This window comes from Pteropus medius, unplaced genomic scaffold, assembly GCF_902729225.1.
Source record: "Pteropus medius unplaced genomic scaffold, Ma_sr-lr_union100, whole genome shotgun sequence".
Taxonomy (NCBI): Eukaryota; Metazoa; Chordata; class Mammalia; order Chiroptera; family Pteropodidae; genus Pteropus; species Pteropus medius.
The window spans coordinates 21,699,332-21,722,605 of record NW_024354502.1 but is presented as its reverse complement, the minus strand read 5'-3'; the positions used below and the strand labels follow the sequence as shown (position 1 = coordinate 21,722,605).

The 23,274-nt window shown below is 39.2% G+C and overlaps 1 protein-coding gene and 1 pseudogene across 9 annotated transcripts in view; one reads left to right on the top strand and one right to left on the bottom strand.

Moving 5' to 3' along the window:
- Positions 1-23,274, top strand: part of VPS13B (vacuolar protein sorting 13 homolog B) — a 685,469-nt gene that overhangs the window by 635,710 nt on the left and 26,485 nt on the right. For 8 of the 9 annotated variants that reach the window (XM_039853834.1, XM_039853836.1, XM_039853835.1 and 5 more), the window contains 9 exons: positions 149-232; positions 410-585; positions 1,042-1,212; positions 1,570-1,771; positions 2,880-3,068; positions 5,412-5,558; positions 7,541-7,824; positions 12,093-12,220; positions 12,430-12,629. In XM_039853834.1, coding sequence (XP_039709768.1) covers positions 149-232; positions 410-585; positions 1,042-1,212; positions 1,570-1,771; positions 2,880-3,068; positions 5,412-5,558; positions 7,541-7,824; positions 12,093-12,220; positions 12,430-12,629 — 1,581 coding nt within the window. The remainder of the gene's footprint in view (positions 1-148; positions 233-409; positions 586-1,041; positions 1,213-1,569; positions 1,772-2,879; positions 3,069-5,411; positions 5,559-7,540; positions 7,825-12,092; positions 12,221-12,429; positions 12,630-23,274) is intronic. The other variant, XM_039853841.1, reaches the window with a different exon arrangement.
- LOC120595786 (uncharacterized) lies at positions 19,856-19,974 on the bottom strand (annotated as a pseudogene).

The following is a 23,274-nucleotide window of genomic DNA, read 5'->3' as shown; positions in this document are numbered from 1 at the left end:
AGTCTGGTTTTACTTAGTTATTCTCCTTTATGGCTTTTTTCTATAACTTTAAACTCCTTAATCCTCCAAACCAGCATTATGCCTGTGCCTTATTTTGATTAATTAGTGAACTAGTATTTAATAGGACCCTCTTCTATCTCATGTGCAGGTGCCATCTTCAAACAGTTCCATTATTTATGTGTGGTGCACAGTTTTGACTTTAGAACCCAACTCTCAAGTGCAACAACGAATAGTGAGTACCTTCCAATCTTAAATTATGGTGTATGACTCTGACCTTTCCTGTTCTGAAATAAATTAAGGTCAGAATGACCCGGAGAAGAGATTTATTACAAGTTTGTTTCAGCATCAAACAGCTGGACTACTGCAACAAAGCAAATATGAAAGTTCTTCTGTCCTTTTATTTTTATAGATTGTGTTCAGCCCTCTCTTTATCATGAGGAGTCATCTCCCAGACCCCATTATCATACATTTGGAGAAAAGGAGTCTGGGATTGAGTGAAACACAAGTTATTCCAGGAAAGGGGCAGGAAAAACCACTGCAAAACATAGAACCTGACCTTGTACATCACCTAACATTTCAAGCAAGGTACTGGAAAAATATTTATATTTTCTTAAGAGAAATTCAGTAGAAAAGTAGCCTTATACTATCGAGGAGGAAGGAAGATAGAGTTTTTGGTATGAGAATGTTATTTTTAAATCACCCAGCCTCGTATTCTCTTATTCTCTTCTGTAATTTTAAATTAAATTCAGCCTCTTTCATTAAGCTTAGAAATAAGAGGGATCATCAAAAAATTTAATTGACACATAATTTCTCTCACGGAAGAAGAGAAATAGAGATCTTACCCAAGCATGGTCAGGGAAGGGGGTCATAAGAGGAAAAGTCAGGGCCTGGATCATGCAAACGATGTGTCATCCTTAAATCACCAAAAGTCTCACAAAAACCTATTGGACTATAATACATTCATAGTTAGATTTCTTTAATAAATTGTAGACCACTTTAGAAATCTGATACTTATTCTTGTTTTTTCTTTCCATTTCCCAGAGAAGAAGATGATCCTTCACATTGTGCTGTTCCTATCTCAACATCCCTCATTAAGCAAATAGCCACTAAGATACACCCTGGAGGCACAGTTAGTCAGATCCTTGACGAATTCTATGGGCCGGAAAAGTCTCTTCAACCCATGTGGCCCTATAATAAAAAGGATTCTGACAGGTAATGTTCTCCAGCAATATTTTTCTACAAACATTTTTCAATATTAAGTAATAAATGGCTATTCACAAAAATGTTAAATACCAAAAAAGGTGTTTTAAAAAAAGAAGATATTTGCATGTATCTGTCAGATTCTGACCCTTCATCATTGCATAGATATGTTTCGTAGACTGCTTTACTCATAATCTAGAAAATTTTCTATCTCCTCGATGTAAATTATGCAAATTCAGCACTGTATGACTCTGATATGAAGAGGGGGGTCATACAGGAATGCCATGTGTCTGGAATCCTTAGACATATTTCATGAATACCGAAGTCATTGTATTTCACTGAGTCTGTTGGATGTGGTATTTGGAACAGGAATGAACAGCTGAGTCAGTGGGATAGCCCAATGCAAGTGAAGCTGTCAGTCTGGAAGCCATATGTTAGAACCTTGTTGATAGAACTTCTACCCTGGGCCCTGCTTATCAATCAATCCAAGTGGGACCTCTGGCTGTTTGAAGGAGAGAAGATTGTTCTACAGGTTCCTGCTGGCAAAATTATTATCCCTCCTAATTTTCAGGTACTGTAAGTTTTTTTTTTTTAACTAATATGAATTCTTTTCTTTCAACAACTAGCTTTTATTCTGAGTTTGCATTCTGAGGTTGAATCAGTTGTGGGAAACTGTCCTTTTAGATACATATGTAAGGGATATGGAATGTTCTTTGATTCAAAGACATTTCAGATGTCCTTTTTTACCCATCAGCAGTATCTATGCTTGATTTGTATCTATGCTTGATTAAATTTGATATCTTGTACTAGTTACATTCTCATTTCCATTGTGGACGGGATATTTGACAAGCATTAGAATTGGCCTTCTCTAAATACATTAAGGACACAGTCTGTGCTTACCTGCCCCCTAGATATTTTTGTCGTTCTTACAGAGATCTGTAAGACGGGTAAGAATCTGGGATTTCCGAGCAACCATTTTCATCAGGGCTTCTTTTCCTTGATAAGTGGACTTGACTGTCCATACTTTTGATGCCCATCTGGTTGTTGACAACAGCAGCGTGGAGTCATCACTTGGGGAAAGCTTAGTTGCAAAACAAAATTTCGTAGGAAGATTTTATATTCCATCACATGAGAATTTTCTTGATAAGGCTAGCTCATTTTTAAAAAGCACATTAATCTGTAAGAAAACAGAATATAAGGAACTCCTAAATAAAATGTTTTCCTGATAGAGAACAATTTGAGTTTTTTTTTTTTAGCTCCATTTCATAAACATCTTTATTCAATTGCATTTTTCCCTTTTTTTTTAATAATCAGATGATGTTACCTTATGGAATTGGAATGTTGACTACATGGACCTAATGTTGCATATCATTCTTTTGTCAAATGAAATGAAACCTTCAGTTTTTAAGCCTTTGGTATTTATAGGGTAGTTACAGTTTGGATTTGGTTCCCCCTCCCCTTTCATAAATATGAATTCTATCATAAATCAAATAAAACATCAGGATATGAAATAAAATGTATGCTGCCATTACAAAAGAAGAAAAAGAAAAGAAAGAAAACATAAAGGGACTTGGTTGCCTAAATAGACATATTATATAATATAAAAAAATTTCTGTGAATAGAAGTAAAAATATCAAAGTTAAGAAAAATACTTTATAATTGAGGCATTATTTTTCCAGGAAGCTTTTCAAATTGGGATATACTGGGCAAATACAAATACTGTGCACAAGTCAGTAGCAATTAAACTGGTTCATAACCTGACATCTCCAAAGTGGAAAGATGGAGGTAATGGTGAAGTTGTATCATTGGATGAAGAAGGGTTTGTTGATGCTGAAATAAGACTCGGTGCCTTCCCAGGACATCAGAAGGTAAGATCAAAGCCTGTGTTGCTCAGGGGAAATAGCATGCCATCCCCTTAACCTGATTAAAGTGAATCTACCCCTTTCTTTTTTGTTAATCTCTTTTTGGTATTACTTGTTGTGGACAATTTATAATAGTGAAACACATGGTTTTACAGGGTTGTTTTTTTTTTTTCCTTTACCAGTGATAAAAGCTGTGTCACATAATTTATCCAATAACTGCTCTAGTTCAGAACACTCAGCAGTCATTTGATTTATTGTATGTGGGGGGAAAATGAACTTACTCCAAGATACCCACAAATTGTACTTGGCCTCCCTTCTTTAGAGCAGGAAGTAGAGTCACTAACATTCTGAGCGCTGAGTGAAAGGGCAGAGGCTCCTGCAACAAAGGTATATTCCTGGAAAGGGCACCCTGAGCAGATGATGAGAGTCAATTCTGATTTTCCCATAGAACCAAATGTTATGAGAGGGAGTTGTGTTCTAAAACCAGGGGAACAGGTACCTATGTTTTTAAAGATATGAATGCACAAAACTACTTAATCAGTTATTAATTAAACACACATGTTGTATGCTTTTCAGCATAAATCCTAAAGTCCATGAAAACGAATTAAGCTGAATGATATAGTAACGAATCACATTAAACTGTATGCATGGAAGTACACTATCAGACTGTACCATTTAGAGGTCTCATGCTGCACTCAGTAATATCTTCATTATTTTAGCTGTCCCAAATCAGAAAAAGAAGGGATATTTCATCAGAGTAGTATAATTCAGAATGACCTTTCTCTGGGGAAAAGATAAATTTTGACAGGCATCTTTGAAGAGCCTCTTGAGAAAAGTTAGGGTCACTTTGGTGACTTTTTAAAAATAAATTTCTCTGACACAAAAGTTGGTCTTTCTTCAATATTCAAGGCTGGTATCCATTTCCTCAAGTTGTCTGGGCAACACATGTTTATGCTCTGCCGGCCAAGATACTGTAACAGGGGTATAAATGGCAAAGAGCTGTAAGCGTGAATCACCCAAAGTTGAATCATTGTAAGTTGATAACTGCCATCAAAACCTGGAAAAAATGTTAGGATATACAGTCAAATACCCAATACCTCCAGCGTCTCACAAAGTAGCCACAGCAACTACTGAATAAATCTTTGAATGAATGAACGAACGAACGAAGGAATGAACGGTTGGAAAATACATATATTTCTGTCTCATTTTTTAGTAGTGATTCTCAAACTCTTCATTCCCAGGACCCCTTTATACTCTTAAAAATTATTGAGGACCTCCAAAAATCTTTTGTTTAAATGGGTTATATCTATTGATATTTATCAAATTGATATTTATCAAATTAGAAGTTAAAAGAAAAAAATTTAAAACACAAGAGTATACATACATTCCATTAGTCATGAAAGCAATGACACCATATGTCATACAACCTCTGGAAAACAGCACTGTATACTCATGAGAGAATTAGAATGAAAAAGACAAATAGCATCTTAGCATTATTGTAAAAATAGTTTTGACTTTTAGAACCCCCAAAAGGATCTCAAAAATATCCCCTCCTAAGGTCCCCAGACTACACTTTGAGAACTGATGTCCTGATATTACCACTTGCTAGATGAATATCTTTAGGCAAATAATACCTTCCCTGAGCATCATTTCCTTGTATAACACGGCAAGGTAATGAGGTGACACACAGAACCACACTGCATGGTTTCCAGCCCCAACTAGACCCTCTTTATATTTGTGTTCTTAGGCAAGTTACTTAGCCTCTTTGTGCCTATTTTTCCTCTTCTATAAAATGGGGATAATAGCAGCTACATCCTGTAGGTGTTGTGCAGATGCTGTGAGTTAATACACATGAAATACTTAAAACGAGTGGACCACAAGCAGGCAATATACGAGGGTCAGTCATTTATGTTTTCTTCATCATCATCATCATCAAAGTTCTCAGAACTCCCCTTGGTCCATGACAGGCCTTCAGTGAGGTAGCTGCTGTGATGTATATGACGAGGAAGAGGAAGAATGTTTAATTGAATTCTTTATGCTGAAAAAGATGAGTGGCATCTGTGAAGGAACTGGTTAAATAACTTGAAAACACGTCTCTATCTGTTGCTATGCAGTAGCAGCAAACGTAACTGGTTAGCTAAAGTACCCTGTTGTAAATAGGGGCTCTTTTTAGGGATCAGGACATTTTTGACACTGAAAAGGGACTCTATTAAGTATTCTGGAACAAAAGGTAAATTTGATACTATCCTGGGCAAAGCAATAGGTAAAATGATCTTTCACAAATAATCAAGAGATTTTCATATGCTGTATAAGATTTTAACAATTACTCTTTCCTCAATCGTCTTGCAGTTATGTCAGTTCTGCATCTCCTCCATGGTACAGCAAGGTATACAAATTATTCAGATTGAAGACAAGACTACAATAATCAATAATACACCATATCAAATATTTTATAAACCACAGTTATCTGTCTCCAAACCCCATTCTGGAAAGGAGGTAAGCAATTCATATTGGTATGTGTGAAGTTTTGAGAAAGTATAGTAAATAGGGTCAACTTTTTAAGCCTAGAACAAATAAAAAGCTAACACCAATATAGGTGAAGAGAAATTCATTTGTCGATGTTTTAATTAAAACCGTGAATGTCACAGTCAGTCCTTCCACGGTAATTAATGAATGAGCAGAAACCCTACAAAGCAGCAGGTCCCGACACTGCGGGCTGAGTGCTGCCTGCCCCCGTGTGCCCAGAGGCCGCAGCCCCTCCTCTAGCGCATGCACTAACCCTAACCCGAAGCCTTTCTGTCAGGGAAGCCGTCCTGACCGCTGGCTCCCGGGACTTGGGGAAAAGAGCATCTGTCCCACAGGCTGCCATGTGGACAAAAGACTGGGCCTCATCTGAGCCATGGACCTGCGAGTGTTGAGCTCTGGGTCCAGAAGAAGAGTAAATGTGAAAATGTAACAACATTTATGTTAACATCTCAAAGGCAGAATATGTGGAAAATAAATCCAAAGATTTTTTATTCCATTCTTTATACTATTAAAATGAACAAATTTAGAGAAAAAGGAGATACTTTAAAACAACTTAAAAACAATGTGCTAAGTGGTGTGCTGTTGTTTTATGCCATTGAAACTATCATATGGGAAAGTATTATCTTTCTTTACCTTTGTCTTCATTTATTGTTATCCCTTACTTTCAGCTCCTAAAAATTACATTAGAACAATAAAATAGGATGAAAGTCTTATTCTCTAAGCTTACAATACATTGCAATATTTATAGGAATGTCAGAATAATGGAATTTTATCTTGGTCCAATGAAGTATTGATAAGTAGGTGATAGGAAGTACCAAATAAAAGTTACAAATGTTTGCATTGTAGGTGAAGATTTGACAAGAGAATCAGCATGTGACCTGATCATTCTTCTGCTTCTCTCCACCCTAGGGCTTCCTGAGATGTTAAGTTAGGGCTTTCCTCATCTGAAAATGTACATAATTACATGTTCTTTGTAGGTTTTTTGTGAAGATTAAATGAGATACTTTACAAAATCTAAGCATTTAGGAAATGGCAGTAGCCAGCAGCAGCAGTGGCAACACCAGCATCACAGTGAGCTCCTCATTTGTCTCAGTCTCCTGGAGAGAAGGGGAGGGCCTTCTCTCCCTGCAGCTGAGGAGTGTCCCTTTTTTCAACCCGGACTCTCCTTCAGGCAACTGTGGGAATTTCTTAAAGACATGAAAAGCCCTGACCTCTCAGGAAGACTGTATGAGGCAGCGGGGAAAATACCACACAGGCAGCAGGAAGCCTGGCTTCTGGATGGGCTTTGCCACTCACTGGCTTTGTGATTTTGGACAAGTCATCCGCTCTCTGGAAAGCAGCTTTCTTAGCTGCGAAAGTGAAGGCTCAAATAAATTCTCTCTAAAGATCTTTTTTAAATTTAAAATTCTGAGACTCTCTTATAAGCCAGGAACCTTGTGGAATTCCAAGTGAGGGCTGAGATCAGAGCTTCCTCCTCCCTCAGGATGCGCCTTCTACAAAAATTGTCTTCTGAGCTCCCAGTTCACTGTTCTGTATCTCATTTAGGTCTCTTCTCCCCAAGCCCCACCGCCCCCATGGTGCCACACTCTTTCAGTTCAGCCTTACCTGTCCACGAGGACTCCCTCCCCAACACCTGCCATTTCTAATAGAATCTGCATTTTTGCAATACCTGGAGGACGTTGAGAACTTTACATTAACTGTTAAATCACCCAGCTTCATCATGTTTCATTATGCCTAGAAAAGCAGGTCCAACTGTTACTGCTTGTAATTGTCTCATTACTTCTTTCTCATGGGAACAGAATTTCTAATATTCCCATGCCCCCCCACACACACTTGGCCACCTCCTGAGAATAGATGGTTATGGTTTCTTAGAATCTGTGCTTTAAAAAGATTAATTTCTCTGTATTACTGTAGTAAATATGCTCTTTCTGCATTGTCTTTTCTTTTTTCAGTATTTTCATGTTCCAGACAGTGCCACTTTCAGCATTTGCCCAGGTGACGAGCAGCCTGCTGTGAAATCCAGCTCCCTTCCTTGCTGGGACTTAATGCCTGACATCAGTCAGTCAGCACTAGATGCATCTCTGCTACAGAAACAGCTCTCGCTGGCCTTTTCTCCTGCCGCAGGTGCCGACAGCTCACAGTGCTGGAGCCTGCCAGCTGTAGTTCGACAAGAGTTTCCCAGACAGAGTGTGGCAGTGCCCTTTGGGAATTGTAGGGAAAATGGATTCTGTACCAGGTATTTTACCTACACGTGGATGTCCTTTCCTTGTCATTATAGCTGTTCATCAAGGTACCAAGAGAGGAGAATAGTTGCAGGACTCACCAAGTGTAAAACTAGACTTTACTTTTATTTTTTATGGCTTGTAGACATTGTATGCAGTTGAGCAAATGTTATGATCACCGATGGGTTGCCCCCATGTACTGCTGATGAGATTTTCCCCTTATGCAGCTTATCCGAGGGCAAAATGATGGTGTTTGTGCCATGGAATAGCAGCAATACATCGTAATGAAAGATTGCTTGCTTTTATTTCTCAGCCTCTGTCAATGATGAGAAATAAGAGTTAAAATAGGAGTCAAGTTGGAAAACCTTCTTTTCCCATATTTTACTTTTACTTCAAAATGGAATTTTTCTCAAGAAGTCATTAAGAGAGATAACTTAGATAAACACAAGTCACAGAAGACTCTGTTCTGTGGTTGTTCTTGCATGAAAGCTACTCCAATTACCGATTACCAATCATGCAAATAACAACCACAGAATCAAGCTAGAGACATGTAATGGTTTGTTCATAGTGGACTTTTATTTTGTGATTGTTTTGCATGCCATATGTCCTTTCTATAGTTGTTAGAAATAATTTATTTGTGGTATATGTAAAAAATACAAAAGAAAACATATTATGACCTTATGAGAGGTACCTCACTCTTAAAATTATTAATTTATAGACTTTATTTGAGAATTTAGCCATCCTGACTTTGTGATATATACAGAGATTTCTAGTAGTAATGTTTGTAAAAATAACTTCCTAACTTGTGTCACTCATAATAATAAGGCCCTGCTCCCTGCACGCATCCCTTCTTCTCTCACAGCATTCACAGACATCCCTGGTTTTTAACACCTTTCATCCCTAACTCTGTAGAGGAGTGGTTAGGTTATTCTTATATTCTGGTTGGAGAAGTTAAGTGTGGTCAGTTTAGAGAAGTGTTTTTTAAAATGATGTGAACCTATATTTAGAAAATAAAACATTTTTTTCCCAATGTTTTATTGAAAATTTCAAATATATAGAAAAGTTGAAAAAATTTTTACAGTGAGGATCTGGAGGCAAAATGACCTAGATGATAGTGGTTTTGTTCATCTGCTCTTGCAACCACATCAAAGTTGTGACAGAAACACAGAGCAAACAGCAAGCAAAATCACCTGGGGTCTAGAGGAACAGAAACCCTATAACTAGGAAGAGAAATAAGAAATCGCCCTGTAACTGTAGAAGGTAGGAGGGACAGAAGAGGCGAGGCCGCCCAGTCCCCAGCAGCTGAGTGGGACAGAGGCTACGGCAGCTGCAGACGCCTCTTAAGGAGTCATGTCTGCGAGCAGACTTTCGCAGTGGCTACTCACTTGCTCTGAGCACCAGTGCCCAGTTGGCTGCTTGGGGTGCACCGAAGACTTACAGGGGGACACTGTGTCGTCAGAGCGAGGACTGGAGGCAATGCTCTCGCCCAGGCAGAAGTGCCAACAGTATCCACTGTTCCTCTCTGGAGCCCTCCCCACTCCCAGTGTGTGGACACAGCGCCACCATAGCTGAAATGTCATCAAACTGGATATCAGGGGTCGCTCCACCCAGAGGATTCCCTGAAACTCCTCCTCCCCCAAATCGTGGCCCCACCGAAGCCACATCCAGGTGTATCCTGTCCTGCAAAGTTTCTTTTCAGAAATTAGCTGCCAGTCTTATGGGCTTGGCACAAAATATTCAAAGTGATAAAGACCCAGGATCCACAACCAGCAATACTTTATTATTTAGAGTCGAAGGACAGATAAAGAGCTTCCCAGACCAAAAAAAAAAAAAAAAAAAAGCTAAAGGAATTCATCACCACTAAGCCACTATTACAGAAAATGTTGGAGAGACTTCTTAAAGAAGAAAAAAAGTATCAAAAACAGGAATAAAGAATGGAAATAACTACATTCCTATCAATAAGCACCTCAAATGGAAAAGAATTAAGTGCTCCAACCAAAAGACAGAGTGGCTGAATGGATTAGAAAACAAGACCCCTACATACCTGCCTACAAGAGACTCACTTCAGATTAAAAGACACACAGACTAAAAGGAAGGGGATGGAAAAAGATATTGCCTTGATGGACCTAGAAGATATTGCACTGAATGAAGTCAGTCAGATAGAAAAAGACAGATACCACATGATTCTAGGTACATGTGGAATCTAAAGAACAAAATAAACAACAATAACAGCAAAAACAGAAACAAACTCATAGATAACAGAGAGCTACTAGATAGGAAGGGTTTGCAGGGTGGTGTTAAAGGGCAAAGGGATTAAGAAACACAAATGGATAGTGACAAAATAGACATGGAGATGTAGAGTGTAGCATAAGGAAAATAGTCAACAGTGTTGTAATATGTAAGGAGGAAGAGGAGTACTAGATTTAGTGGGGTCATCACTTGAGCACTAATCACTAGGCTATACAACTGAAACTAATAGATTATTGTATGTCAATGTAATGAAAAAAAACTTACTGAATTGTACAATGTAAATATGAGCAACTAATTATCTATTTTATTTCAATAAAACTGGGGGAAAATTTTTTACAGTGAATTCCCAAATACCTCCCAGTTAGAGATCACGTCTGTCTCTCTGTCCACCTGCCCACCCATCCATCTGTCCATCCATCCATCTCTCTCTCCATCCATCCATCCATCAATCTTTCTTTCTTTTATACATTTCAGAGTAAATTTAAGATACCAGTACACTTCTTCCTAAATACTTCATATCATTAGCTAGAGTTCATATATGTTTACAAATTTTTTTCTTTTAGGGAAAATTTATGCACAATGAAATGTATAAATCTAAAGTGTGCATTCCATAAGTTTTGGAAAACACATGAACCTGTAAGACATAGACTACAGACTTCAGACAGTTCCATCATGCTGCTTTTCAGTCGGCTTCTCTTTCTTAGCATCCATGGTTGTATTTTTCCACCATAGATTAGCAAAACTTATTTTTAAAACTGAAAGATAAAATTGTAAATTTTTATTTGGAAATGGTTTAAAATTCTAAGAATTTTAAGACATGATTTTATTAAAATAACAATCTTATCCTTAGATATTAAGCTACATATTAGATTAAAAGTATCCATATGTTAGTTCTGGCCCCCAGCTTTCTTGGCTATCACAAAGAACCTTCTCTGAGGTTGACTTGCCCAGCTCTTTCAAAATTAGGCTGGGAAAGGAACTTTGATGTTAATCAAAGGACTGTACTCTGAAAGCGAATTCACTTGCTGCTGCCCCATTTCCTCCTCTCTCCTCCCCTCAATCCCACAGTGCACTTTGCTGGTGTTATAGATATGACTTCCTCAAATGTTAGTGGACAGTTCACTTTGGCATTTCAGATAAATGCAATTCCAGGGAGGACTCACTCTGGTGAACAGGATAAATGGCAAATGGGACATTCTCTAGCATATTATTGACCCCTTTTAAAAATCAGCGTAAAATTGAAGACCACATTTGGCAAATATCCGATTTCTTTGATCAATCTGAACAATCTGTAATTTAAACTTTAGAGGAAATGTTTTCCCTGCTTTGATATAAAATATTGTTTGGAAGTCTATAGTCTAAATCGGAAGCTTTCTCTCACTCCATTGAAGAGGGCAGCCTGTGTCCACACAGCAGCTCTTCTGATGCCAAACACCACAGCTTTGCTCTGGGGTAGTCGAAACGAAGATCCTGTCAAGTATGGTGATTGTGCAAATTAACGACAAACAGTGTTAGCCTACTTACCTTTACAAAAAAACAAGGGGAGAGAGAGAGCCAGCGAGCCAGCACCCAAATTCTCTGTTAGTCTTAACAGCACATCAGCTCCTCCTTTGCCACATTTACCAAGGACTTTTGAGGAAGAAGGCATCCTATCTGGAGAGTTTAAGGCACATACGCATTGAGAGTAAAAGAGCAGGAGGAAAGGTTAGCATAAGGTTACCTGTAATTCTCTCTGATAAGAATTATGGGTTTTTTCCTTTTAAATAATTTTTCATATTTTAAAAAATATTTTGTGTAAATATATGTTACTATTTTCAGGGGGAAAAATCAGTAAATGCATAATAGTCTATGGCGGTTAATAGATGAGAAGATGGCCTCCTTTCTCTGGAAAACATTTCCTCTCATTTATAAAAGAGAAAATGTTATAGAATTCTGAATATTGCAAATTTAAATAAACATGTACTAGGAAAGAAAGCATTCATTTTTTTTCTAAACCATTTCTGTCATTTGATTTGATTTTATTTTGTTTTAGGGCTCTTGTACTGACATATCAAGAACACTTTGGAGTGACTTATTTAACCCTCTCAGAAGACCCTAGTCCTCGAATAATTTTCCACAACAGATGTCCAGTAACAATACTTATAAAGGAAAATATTAAAGGTATATTTTATAGCATTGAATTTAAATAATACCAAACCTATATTTTTTCTGGAGGTTTTTGACTTAGTAGTTACCTGTGATCATGTGAAGAATATTTAAATAAAAGTATTATTAATCCTTCTTTGAGTTTTTCTTACCACACTATGTTTAATATCCCTTAATCTTTGTCTTCAAGGCCTAAGTCTACATATGCCTTTTTTTTTTTTTAGATATTCCAAAGTTTGAGGTTTATTGCAGAAAAGTTCCTTCAGAGTGCTCAATTCATCATGAACTATATCATCAGATTTCCAGTTATCCAGACTGCAAGACCAAAGACTTACTTCCTAGTCTCCTTTTGAGAGTAGAGTTGCTGGGTGAAATGACAGCCGAATGGAGTGATGCCATCGACATAAACAATCAGGGAACACAGGTCAGTGAGCCACGCATGTCCCTGCCAAGGCCCAATGGAACATTTTCTTTTCTAGGCTTTCGATGGTTGTCTACTTCTAAGCACAAGTTTCTAAATGCTGAACAACTTATCTCTGTGTGGTGTGCATGCATACATTTTCGACATCCTCATTATGTTATAAATTCTCAAATACAGGTATGTGCCTACAAAGTATACCATACCACTGTTTACCAGAGAAGAGCACTTGGTAAAAGCAAGCCCACCTTACATCCAATACAAGATCAAAAACAAAACAAAATTGTTGGACTTCTCTACATGGAAGGTAGTCCAGCTGGCCAGATTTTAGGGTAATCATAATGCCAACCCTAGATTAATTCTCTCTTTTGAAAGTTTACTAATTTGAAAATATACATATTTGTCCTAGTAGTACATGAAACTCTACAAATAGAAGAAGAGTTTTAATGCCCTAATTTATCTCTATTTTACTCTGGATGTTGATGATGTTATTTTGTTGAAAATGGCATATGAACATTTCATTTCTGCTGTACTGACAATTTGCCATTTTTAATATATAATTCAGTGGCATTAAATACATTCACCGTGTCGTACAGCCATCACTACTTTTATCATCCAAAACCAAAACTCTCTACCCGTTAAGCAGTCACTTCCCATCCGCCCCCAGCTCAACCCCTGGTGGCCTCTTTTGTACTTTGTCTCTGAATTTCCCTGTTCTAGGCACCTCATAAAAGTGGAATCAAACAATACTTATCCTTTTATGTCTGGCTTGTTTCACTTAGCATATTTTCAAGGTTCATCCATGTTATAACGTGTCAGAACTTTATTCCATTTTATGACCAAATGATATTATGCTGTACTTTTTTAATGTTCTTTCTAATTCATTTGATTTTCACAATAAGCTTGTGAAGTGGGTCCTATTGCAATGGTTACAAAACACATATTAAAGTTATAAATGTACTTACAGTAATAATAATGATTATCATTTAATAATCGCTAAGTGCATGCCAGGCATTGTGCTAACCTCTTCACGATCATTCTCATCTAACCTTTACGATAATCACACAAGATAGGACTATCATTATAGAAATGCAAACAGACCTGCAGAAGTGACATGTCCTAATTCCCACAGACTGTAAGAGAAGGGCCTGGGGTTTTATCCAGACCTGCCTGACTCCAAAGCATGTGCTCTGAACCACTCTGCTCTGAATGCTACATCTCTACCTGGGATTCCTCCCTTCTTCCCCAGTCCTGTTAGCACATTCTTTTTCATCCTTCAAGAGAGTCTCTCTCTTCACACCTGTGCCATCTTCTCCCCAACCTCAGGACATGCTCATAGAACAATTTGGACAGGTACTGTTTTAAACAATGTCTTGCCTACTCAGATACCTGCCTTATTCAGCCTATAGCAGAGTACCTGTCAGCACAGTAGGAACTTAATAAATATCGAATGAATAAATGATGACTGACTGACTGAATGAATGAATAGATGAAGTTACCATGAAAGATGGTGTAAAGGAGAAAAAGAGGGCCTAACCTTGGGAAACACCAACATGTAAGTATAGTACAGCAAAAGAGACTGGGATGGAAGGAGCAGAGGAGCAGAGGAGAACCTGGGCAGGCGAGAAACACAAACCCCTAAAGACAGAGTTTACGAGATATAAGACGGTGGAAAGAGGGAAGCAAGATAGCAGTTAAATTACTAGTTCAGAGTGAATGGAAGTGAGGAGCTGGAGGGACAGGTGAAAATTGTTCTTTCAGGGAGTGTAGCGTGAAGCACATGAGATCAGTGGGGAAGAAGCTCTTTATATGCTGTGGGAAAGGAAGCAATCCATGAGAAATGGAAAACAGGAGCAAGGAGTCGCCCAGAGAGACAAGCCCAAGGCCCAGGGAGTGTAACTGTGCTTGAGCAGAAGGGCCATGTCCTCTCATCTGACAGTGGAAAAGAGGTCGTGATGGGGAAGATGTAGGTAGAGAGATTTGGGGGGATGAGGCCAGATGATTGAGTGGCCTTAAGTTTATTGTGAAGTGTGCAATGAGTCATCTGTAAGAGAGAGAAAAAGGAATGGGGGCCTTGAGAGAGAAGGAGCTGTGGAAGCAGCTGAAGGACGTGGCCACGGACAGGTGCAAGAATGGCCGAGCAGCCTGGAGGCCACACTCACCTTGGAGACCTGCATTTGCCGTGGCCCCAAAATACCCAGAGGTGTGATTTCCATCCTCAGCGCTCACTTGATGAACAATGAAAATTTGCTGAATCTGCGCAGCCTCAGGGTGACATTCCTGGTCTCATTAATTTACAGAATAAATACGGCAAGCTACTCAAGGGTCCCTGAACTCCTGCGCATCAGTTTGAAGATTTTTGAAACCTTGCTTATATATGTCTAGGGACTTCTTTATAATAGGCATTCTGCCTGCCAAACCTTATTTTGGGGATACCCATTCACTCTAAATTTCCTCAAACCTTTGTAGTCAGGGATACTTCAAAGCGAAGAGGAAGTCCTCTTTCCAACACCCTTATCGTCCCTGGTCTGAGGACCCAGCAAAGTGTCGTGTTCCCATTCATCTTCAGGGCGCTGTGTGCCATATGTCCTGCAGACCGTGGTTTCCTTCTACAGGAAGATTTGTTTCAGACCCTCACTGACATCTCTACAGTGCACATAAATCACTGGGGAGTGAAGGGAGCTGTGTCCTCTGATGAAAGGGAGCAGCTCTTCTGGAGGAGTGACTCTCTCTTCCAGGAGCCTTTCCTCGGCCCTGGTTCTGAGTCATGTGATATGAATTTCAAAGCTAACTTAGAAAAAGCAGAATTAAAACACCATGAAGTCCCCATTATGCAACAAGGAAGAAAACTCCTTTAACTTTTGTCAGTCATAGGTGTGCCTCGGTTTTGTAAATAGGACAGTGTCGTGTTGTATAATTTTGAAATGGAATATGGAAGGGAATATGTAGAAAACAACTTTGTAATTACATGAAGAAGTATTATTTGGATCCAGAGTTATCAAGAAGACCTGACAGCATGTAGGCCACAAAATTCTGATTGTGAAGTTGGTGTGGGTTTTCTGGGGTTGCGTCCCTGGCTCACACACCTGATTAGAAGACATCTCAGCCAGAGTCCTGGAAGCGGCGACTGGTGCTCTTAGCCACAATGTGACAGTGGGTGCTAGGCTGACTTTAGGGGAAAAAAGTCTCTAGATTCTCAATAAATAAGTAAAAGCATAAAAAATTGCTTATACTGATAATTTTGTCGTAATTTTGATCCTATTGGGAATAGTTTAGAATCCTGTCATAGTGTGTGGAATTGCAATTTCTGATAGTCAGAAACCTTAGGCAACAGTCTTTGGAAAAATTCAAAACAAAAAAGGTGCGAAGAAAACGTGGTAGTTACTACTTAACTAATGTAAATATTATGAAGCATGCTTTAGTCGTTTAGTAAAAAATACTGATTTCTAATATGTGCCAGACCTTATAACTTGGTGCTGGGACGACATAAAATATAGCAAACAAAAATGGAATACAGCCTCATAGAGCTTACCTGGGGAGAAGATAGATAATAAGCAAGAATCACATAGGGCGTTAGGTGATTATGAACTCTGATGAGGGCTGTGAAGGAAAGGGACAACTGTGCTGTCACAGTGTACGGCAGACTAGTGTGAGAGGCCAAGGAGTGTGTTTCTGAGTCAGAAGCCTGTGTCTGTGCCTTCAAGGAAGCACAGGCACTAAGTAGACAAGAGAGTGGGAGGTGTTTCTTGGCAGAGGAGCAATGTTTGAAGCCTTGGTGCTCAGGGAGGGAGAGTGATCCTTTCAGGGATCTAAATGCCAGTGTGGCCGCAGTGCAAGATTCAGGAAGGGGGGAGGGCGGGGAGGCTAGTGAGTCATTCAGGCCAAACCTGGCAGGATCCTGAATCTCCAGTCAAGATTTTGGCTTTTATCCTAAGAGCCATGGGAAATCATTGAATTGTTTATGAAAAGCAATTTCTGAGCCATTAAAAAAGCAAAGAAAAATGAACGGTTTGAACCCCCAAAAGCAGATTAAAATAATTGCGGGGATCATTGTGACTTCTGAAAAGATCCAGTAAATTCTCATGATCTTGACAGTTAGCAGAAATGTGTAGTGGGGTCAGTGTCCTTGCTATTTTCTCGGCTTGTGGCTGTGGGGGAGGGGGAAATGACAGTCCTTCGTGTTCCTATAGCTCTGTACCATTTACAAAGTGCTTTCATATCCACGGTCTCCATTCTTTCGTTCATTTATTCCACACACTTTTATTGAGGACCTACCAAGGGCCAAACCTTTTGCCCTGAATAAGACATAATTCCTGCCTTCAAGGACCTGAGTAACTAAATTAATGCAGTCATGTGTACTAAGTCCAAAGATAGAGCCTTTGATCACTACAAAAGTTCTCAGATAAAATAATAATTTTTATGTTTTGTCTTTTATTTGATGAGAGGGTTGAGGCTTAAAGAGTAATCAGCCAGGTGGTTTATAACTAAGCAGGATCAGGCTGGAACCTGGATCTGCTCACACGTGGACCCGTCTTGTCTCTCCCACACCAAGATCAAGTTCTGTCCTCTGGAATCCTTCCCTGGCTACAGATATTGCTACCTGAAAGCTCATGGAAGCACAAGTTAGAAGAGACTTCCTAATTCCCCTTTTATTTAGTGCAAGAGTCCCTCCCATGACCTCACACCTCAGAAAACTCTCAGTGTCTTAGTGATGGCTTCCTCCAGCAGTGACCGTAAGAAAGTTTCTGCCTTTATCAAGCTAAAAACCATCCATCTGCAACATCCATTCTTTCATCCCTGTTTTGCCCTTTGGGGCATCGCAGATTACTTACTTCCCCTTTAACAGAACAGTATAGTTATTTGAAAACAGCTTCAACATCTTCCCTAAATGTTCCCTTATCCAGGCCAAACATTTCTGGTTCTTTGAATCATTCCTTCAGTAAATGCGATTTCCAGACCTATCACCACTGTTACCCCTGTCTGAACACACTAGTGTGTTATGTTCCCTTTTAAAAATCTGGCAGCTGGTATTACACATAGTATTCCAAATGTGGTCTAACTAGCTATTACCTCCCTGTGCTTCCATTAATAAAGTAGAAGATTGAGTTAGCTTTTTATTAACGAGTTCAGAGTATTTGTTATTGTTGAACTTGTGGTCAACCACATCCCCCAGGTCCTTATCATATGACTTGCTCTACAGTTGACTTTTTGAACCCAATGGCAAGACTTTATATTTATCCCCAATAAATTAAATCATGTTTCTATTGGCCTAGTCCAGCTTGTTGAAATCACTTTAAGAAAAAAATTTGCAATGCTGTCATCTAGCAGATTAAGTATCCCTAGTAGCTTTATGTCATCTATAGATGTGGTGAGCATGCATTCTACATGTTTGTCCAAGTCATTAACAAGTATGTGGAACAGGACATGCCCAAGGTCTACACTCTGCAGCGAGTCCATCACCAAACACTTCCCTGATGTGTGGGTTCAGTCAGCCACTAACTAACACCCTAAACTTTCGTAATCTAGCCCACATTTCTTCAATAAGAAAATGCATCTAAAAAGCACTTTTTAAACTATGCTGTAAAAGATATATCTTATCTCACAAAAATATTGTGAGACACTTTGGTAAGTGCCTGGAGAACTAGGACTTAAGTGTGGAATCAGCACATTTGGTGCAGATCAGGCAGAGGTAACTCTGAGCACTAATGCTCCAAGAGCGTGCGGTCACTTTCAGGGTTATCTTTAGTCTCCATCCAGGAATTTTTACATAGAAAATTTGTCAATCATAGCAAGTATCTGGTTCATAAAATGAGTAGTGCAGATATTATGGCCTCTTGTTTACTTCACTCACCTTCCCCACAGCAGATATCAAGAAGTTGGTACCCACTTCTGAACACCTGCCAAGTGTCCTGGCCTGCAGTCTTCTGTTTGTTTACAGTTTCTTCTGGTTGAGTAACACCTGCTTCCAAAGATACTTGGGAGTAGGACTATCCCTAAGATATTTTTAGTAAGTATACAGAGGGAAGAATTATACCTAGAATATTTACTATTTCCATCCTTATCTAGCCTTTTCTTCTTTGATCAGCTCAGAAATTCATCTCACTTCTTTTCTACCTTGAGCGATCGAATACATTCCATAGCTTTAGCTACTGTCACCCAGTCACTCTCACATAACTATCTCTGGCCCTCACATTCCTCCCAGCTCCAAACCTGTATTTCCAACTACCCACCAGACATCTTCACCCGAAAGACCTAGTTTAATAAAGCTGCAATGCTGAGATGCTTTATATCTACCTCTGATTATCCCTGGATTGTCATATAAAGCCTATAAGGGATTGGGGGAGAGAAAGGAAGAGATAGCCTTTGAAGAATATTTTTAGTTATTTCCTGTGTGTCACCTTGTAACTTATTTACTCATAAAATTGAACTAGTGTAGTTTTTTAAAAGTATTGTTTATTAGCTGTTAATAAGTAATCATTTTATTAAATGTAACAATATGTAGAAAAGCACAAGTTATATTAAAGTGTTTCTTATTTGTCATTGTAAAAGACAATGTACTAGGTGGAAGACAGGACCTAGAATCCAAATTGTATTATAGTCACATATGTAAGACAAAGCCGTAGTGATCAGGTCCTCTGACACAGATACAAATAGCAAAACATAGAGTATCTCCCAAATGTCTTGTGCTTAAAGCAGCACCTCTCTTACTATATGTTGCCTATAGCCTTCCATATACTCCCCCACACTATTAGTGTGATGTGAAGAAAGTAAAAAATAACTAAATGACAGCACTGATCTGGACTGGCCAGCTCATTCAGCAATAACGAACTTAAAAAAAAAAAAATCCCCTTGGCCATCAATCATTTAGTAATTCATTCTTTTTCCCACACACAGAACAAACAGATCTCTTCCCCAGGGTTCTAACCAGTCACCACATCCCACTGGAAATCCAAGACTTCTGAGTGATGCTCTCTTAGTCCAGATGTGACTCCTTTCTTTCTGGAGACCTGTGAACTCAACTGTACCCCTTTTCCCCACCATTTTACAGGACAGGAGAACAGCAATTGTCCCTCAAAATTGGAAAGAGGAGGAATGAGAGACACAGCAGCCTCTTGTCCATGACAATTCTTTTTTTTTTATTATTTTTTATTTTTTAGGCGAGGCAACCCTTGGTTGATCTCACAGATTACAAGGACCTTGTTATCTTATAATCCCTTATTTTTTATTTTTTATGCCTACACCACCTGGTCTTCCTAGATGGTCTCCCATTCAAGTACTAACCAGGCCCAACCCTGCTTAGCTTCCGAGATCAGACAGGATTGGGCTTGTTGAGGGTGGCATGGCCATAGACTCATCCATAATAATTATGAAAATTTTCTAGGCATGCACTGTGGGATCTGTGCCCTGGAAACAGGAATAGTCTTTGATCCCTTGCTTTGCTCTGCGAAGAGCTTACTTCACGTTATTCTTCAAGTCCTCATATCCACCCTCAGAGATCTTCCTTGGCCAGAAGTGAAGCTTGTGTTGAGCTTCACAGTCTCTTTTAATCTAGGCTCATGAATTTATTGGGCAGTACTAATTTCTCAAGAACTCAGTAGACTTCTTATCTATTTAATTCCAGAGAATTCCATGTGCCAGTAACCACATCCTTGGTACTTTTAAAAACATATCTCTATATTATCTTGCTTCCTTACCTCTCTGGATTTAAGAGAGCTTCTCTGGTAAATTTATACTCTAAATGTTTTTCTGAGCCACTTTACCAATTAAGAAATTTTAATAGTGAATATATGCCTATACATAGCCATAAGGCTAAGTATTCTTCCGTTTTCATGTTCAGAGACAAATTCTCTTGCCGTTTGGAGTTTAAAAACATTTCTAACTTTGCAAGGCCCTGAATTTCTAGAATCTATTCTCTTTCATTTTTATTACAAACTAGCAAATTCTTTCCTGAGTTCTTCTTTATGATACATTACCACCACAATAATGTTGGTTCCAGGTGAAGTAAATAGAAGACTGCAGAGTCTGGGAATTTGAGACCTGCAAGCCTGACATGCCCTGAGTGGGGACGTGTACTGCCGGCTTTCGGCTAAGAATGATTCTCTTTCCCCTGGTTTCGGCTGCGAGGCCAGGGAACCTTCAGAGTAAGAAATTTGCAAATCTACCACATTTTACCTCTGATCTTGATGCTTATTCCTGCCAGTTTAGGAGGTCAGTAAATCATTTTTTCTAACACTCTGGAGCCAGGTTTTTTAGAAATTAATGTGCATACAAATCTTCCTCTAGCTCTTAATGATCAGATTCTGATGGAACTAGGTCTTCAGTAAAGCCTGAGATTGCACATTTCTAAAGAGCTCCTTAGTGGTGGAGTCCCATTGGACCAGATGCTGCTGGTCTGAGGACCACACTCTTATATCCCGTCTACAACCTCGCACTGGTGGATTTAGTGGACACTGCTGGTACCTCACCTGCATGCTCATCCCCCACCTTCTGTCTGCTTTGCTGTAATGTCTTGTACCTGCAACATTTAAAGAATTGCCACTGGATGCTAGAGCCATGTCTCCAGAGATGAGAGCTAGAGGTGCCTAGAAGTTCTCTACCTCCCACAGGAGGCCATAGCCAATGGCTGACACGTGCAGGAATACAGCAGCCCACCTCCCATGTTCAGATGTGGTGCAGACGCAGAAGTGTTACCCTCCAGAGCATCCTGCAGGGTCTTCACTGGAAACCCCACCCTTGTCTGGCTCCTCCTTCCTCATCATGCACCCATTCCCCCCCATTGTGTCTTTCCTGGTTCCTCTGGGGGAACTTCCTTAAATAAATCACTTCTCCATGAAAATAATAAAAATAATAATAATACATTGCCAGACACGACCAACATTAACCAACATATACTACTAATGTTTTGTTTTCAAACCTCATCTTCTAGAGCTGCAAATTTGTTAGACTTATGATTGACCTCCTAAGTATTATCAGACAGCTGTTTTACTAAATGTTTTGCCACTTCAGAACATGAATCTCTGGTATTGTAGCCTTCAAAATCAATTTATATTTTAAGCCAAGGACTCAGATTTTGGGGTTTTGTTAGAACCCTGCTTCTTTCACCAATATCTGTCTATTAGTAAAGACAGGCTAGGTTATGCTGCCTGTCATAATCCTAGAATTTGCTTCTTGCTCATGCCATGTGCCCAGTGTTTGTCATTTGGGGGATCTGTTTTACAAATTCACTGCAGGACACAGGTTGATGGAAAATCCTGCTCCATGCCTGGAAGGAGAGGGCAGCTGGACGTGGGTGGACACTAGAAGTCTCTACCACGGGGGTCACATCGAGATAGTGTTCATTCAGTTCTTTATTGGGTACCAGGCACTGGTTATAAGTACTGAAAAAAAAAAAATGGACACGAAACCATTGTCCTCATAAGCTTATACAGAAACCATGATGGTTAATACACTGAGAGGGAGAAGCACTATATGCATCTCTGCTCTGGAACTGTTAGTTATTTATTATCCTCTTATTTGTGGACTTGGCTTTTTCACAAGCTGAGCTGCAAGCAAGTTGAATGCGGTTATATCTTCTTGCTCGGTGTCTAATACAGTGACTGACTCATTGTAAGCACTCTTTAAGTTTCAAATAATTGATTGAATGGCTGAATGATCAAACCATCAGACCAAAACAAGGATTTATTTGAAACTCCTGGGGAATCTTATTATAGGTGCCTAATTTCTCTGACACTGAGTCACCTAACTCCCTAATATCTAGAGCTGCCACTGTTCTAAAGGCTTGGCACTGGGACTCGTTTCTCTACATGTGAAAAGAGACAAGGATAGGCTCCCAAGAATTAGGGTCTGTGTTGCTTCTATTCCAATGGTGAGTGAAAGGGACACTCAGCAAAACTTTCTCTCCAGAAGAGAAAAAAGGACCTTAAATGTTTAGGTTCATTTGCTTGCTTTCAAAAATCCTTTGTGTAGTTAACAGAAACCATCAACTTTTCCCTCTTCTGATCCCCTCCTTCCCTCCTTTGAAGGGGTAGTAGTTCTGGTTTTTAACAGTCTCTGCAAAAACCCTGGGGTGTGCACTGAGGTTATGGACGGTCACTGAGAAAAGGGAGTATAGGTGGGAGCATAAGGCCTTAAAAAGGTTTGTGCCAAATGAATAATCCCATACCTATAAGCCTAAAAAAGCAGTTGATTTACTTTCATGTCATATAAAATAATGGCTTTTATAAATGTATTTCTCAAAGAATACTTGTTAGTTTGAGATTCGTGAGCTGAGTCATTTTTTAATTTGGTTACATTCCAAATTTTATCATAGTCAAGTTCAGTTCTTACCTTGGAACAAATAGGGCAAATCTAAGATACAGTCTTTTAAAACATATTTTTACAAAGCAATCCATTTGGGAAACATGTCCATAGAGAATACAGATTGACTCTACTCCTGCCCTCAAGAAGTTGACAATTGAGACAGGTACATGAACTGGTGACTGTAATACAAACAATACCACCTGTGATTGAATAGAAAAAGGGTCCGAGTACTATGGGAATGCAAGTGTTAGGTATCCAGCTGAGGAGAGGAATAGAAAAATCAGAGAATACCTTCATGGAATAAAAGTGTCCTTAAGCTATCTGTGCTAAGATGCATAGGATTTTGGAAGGA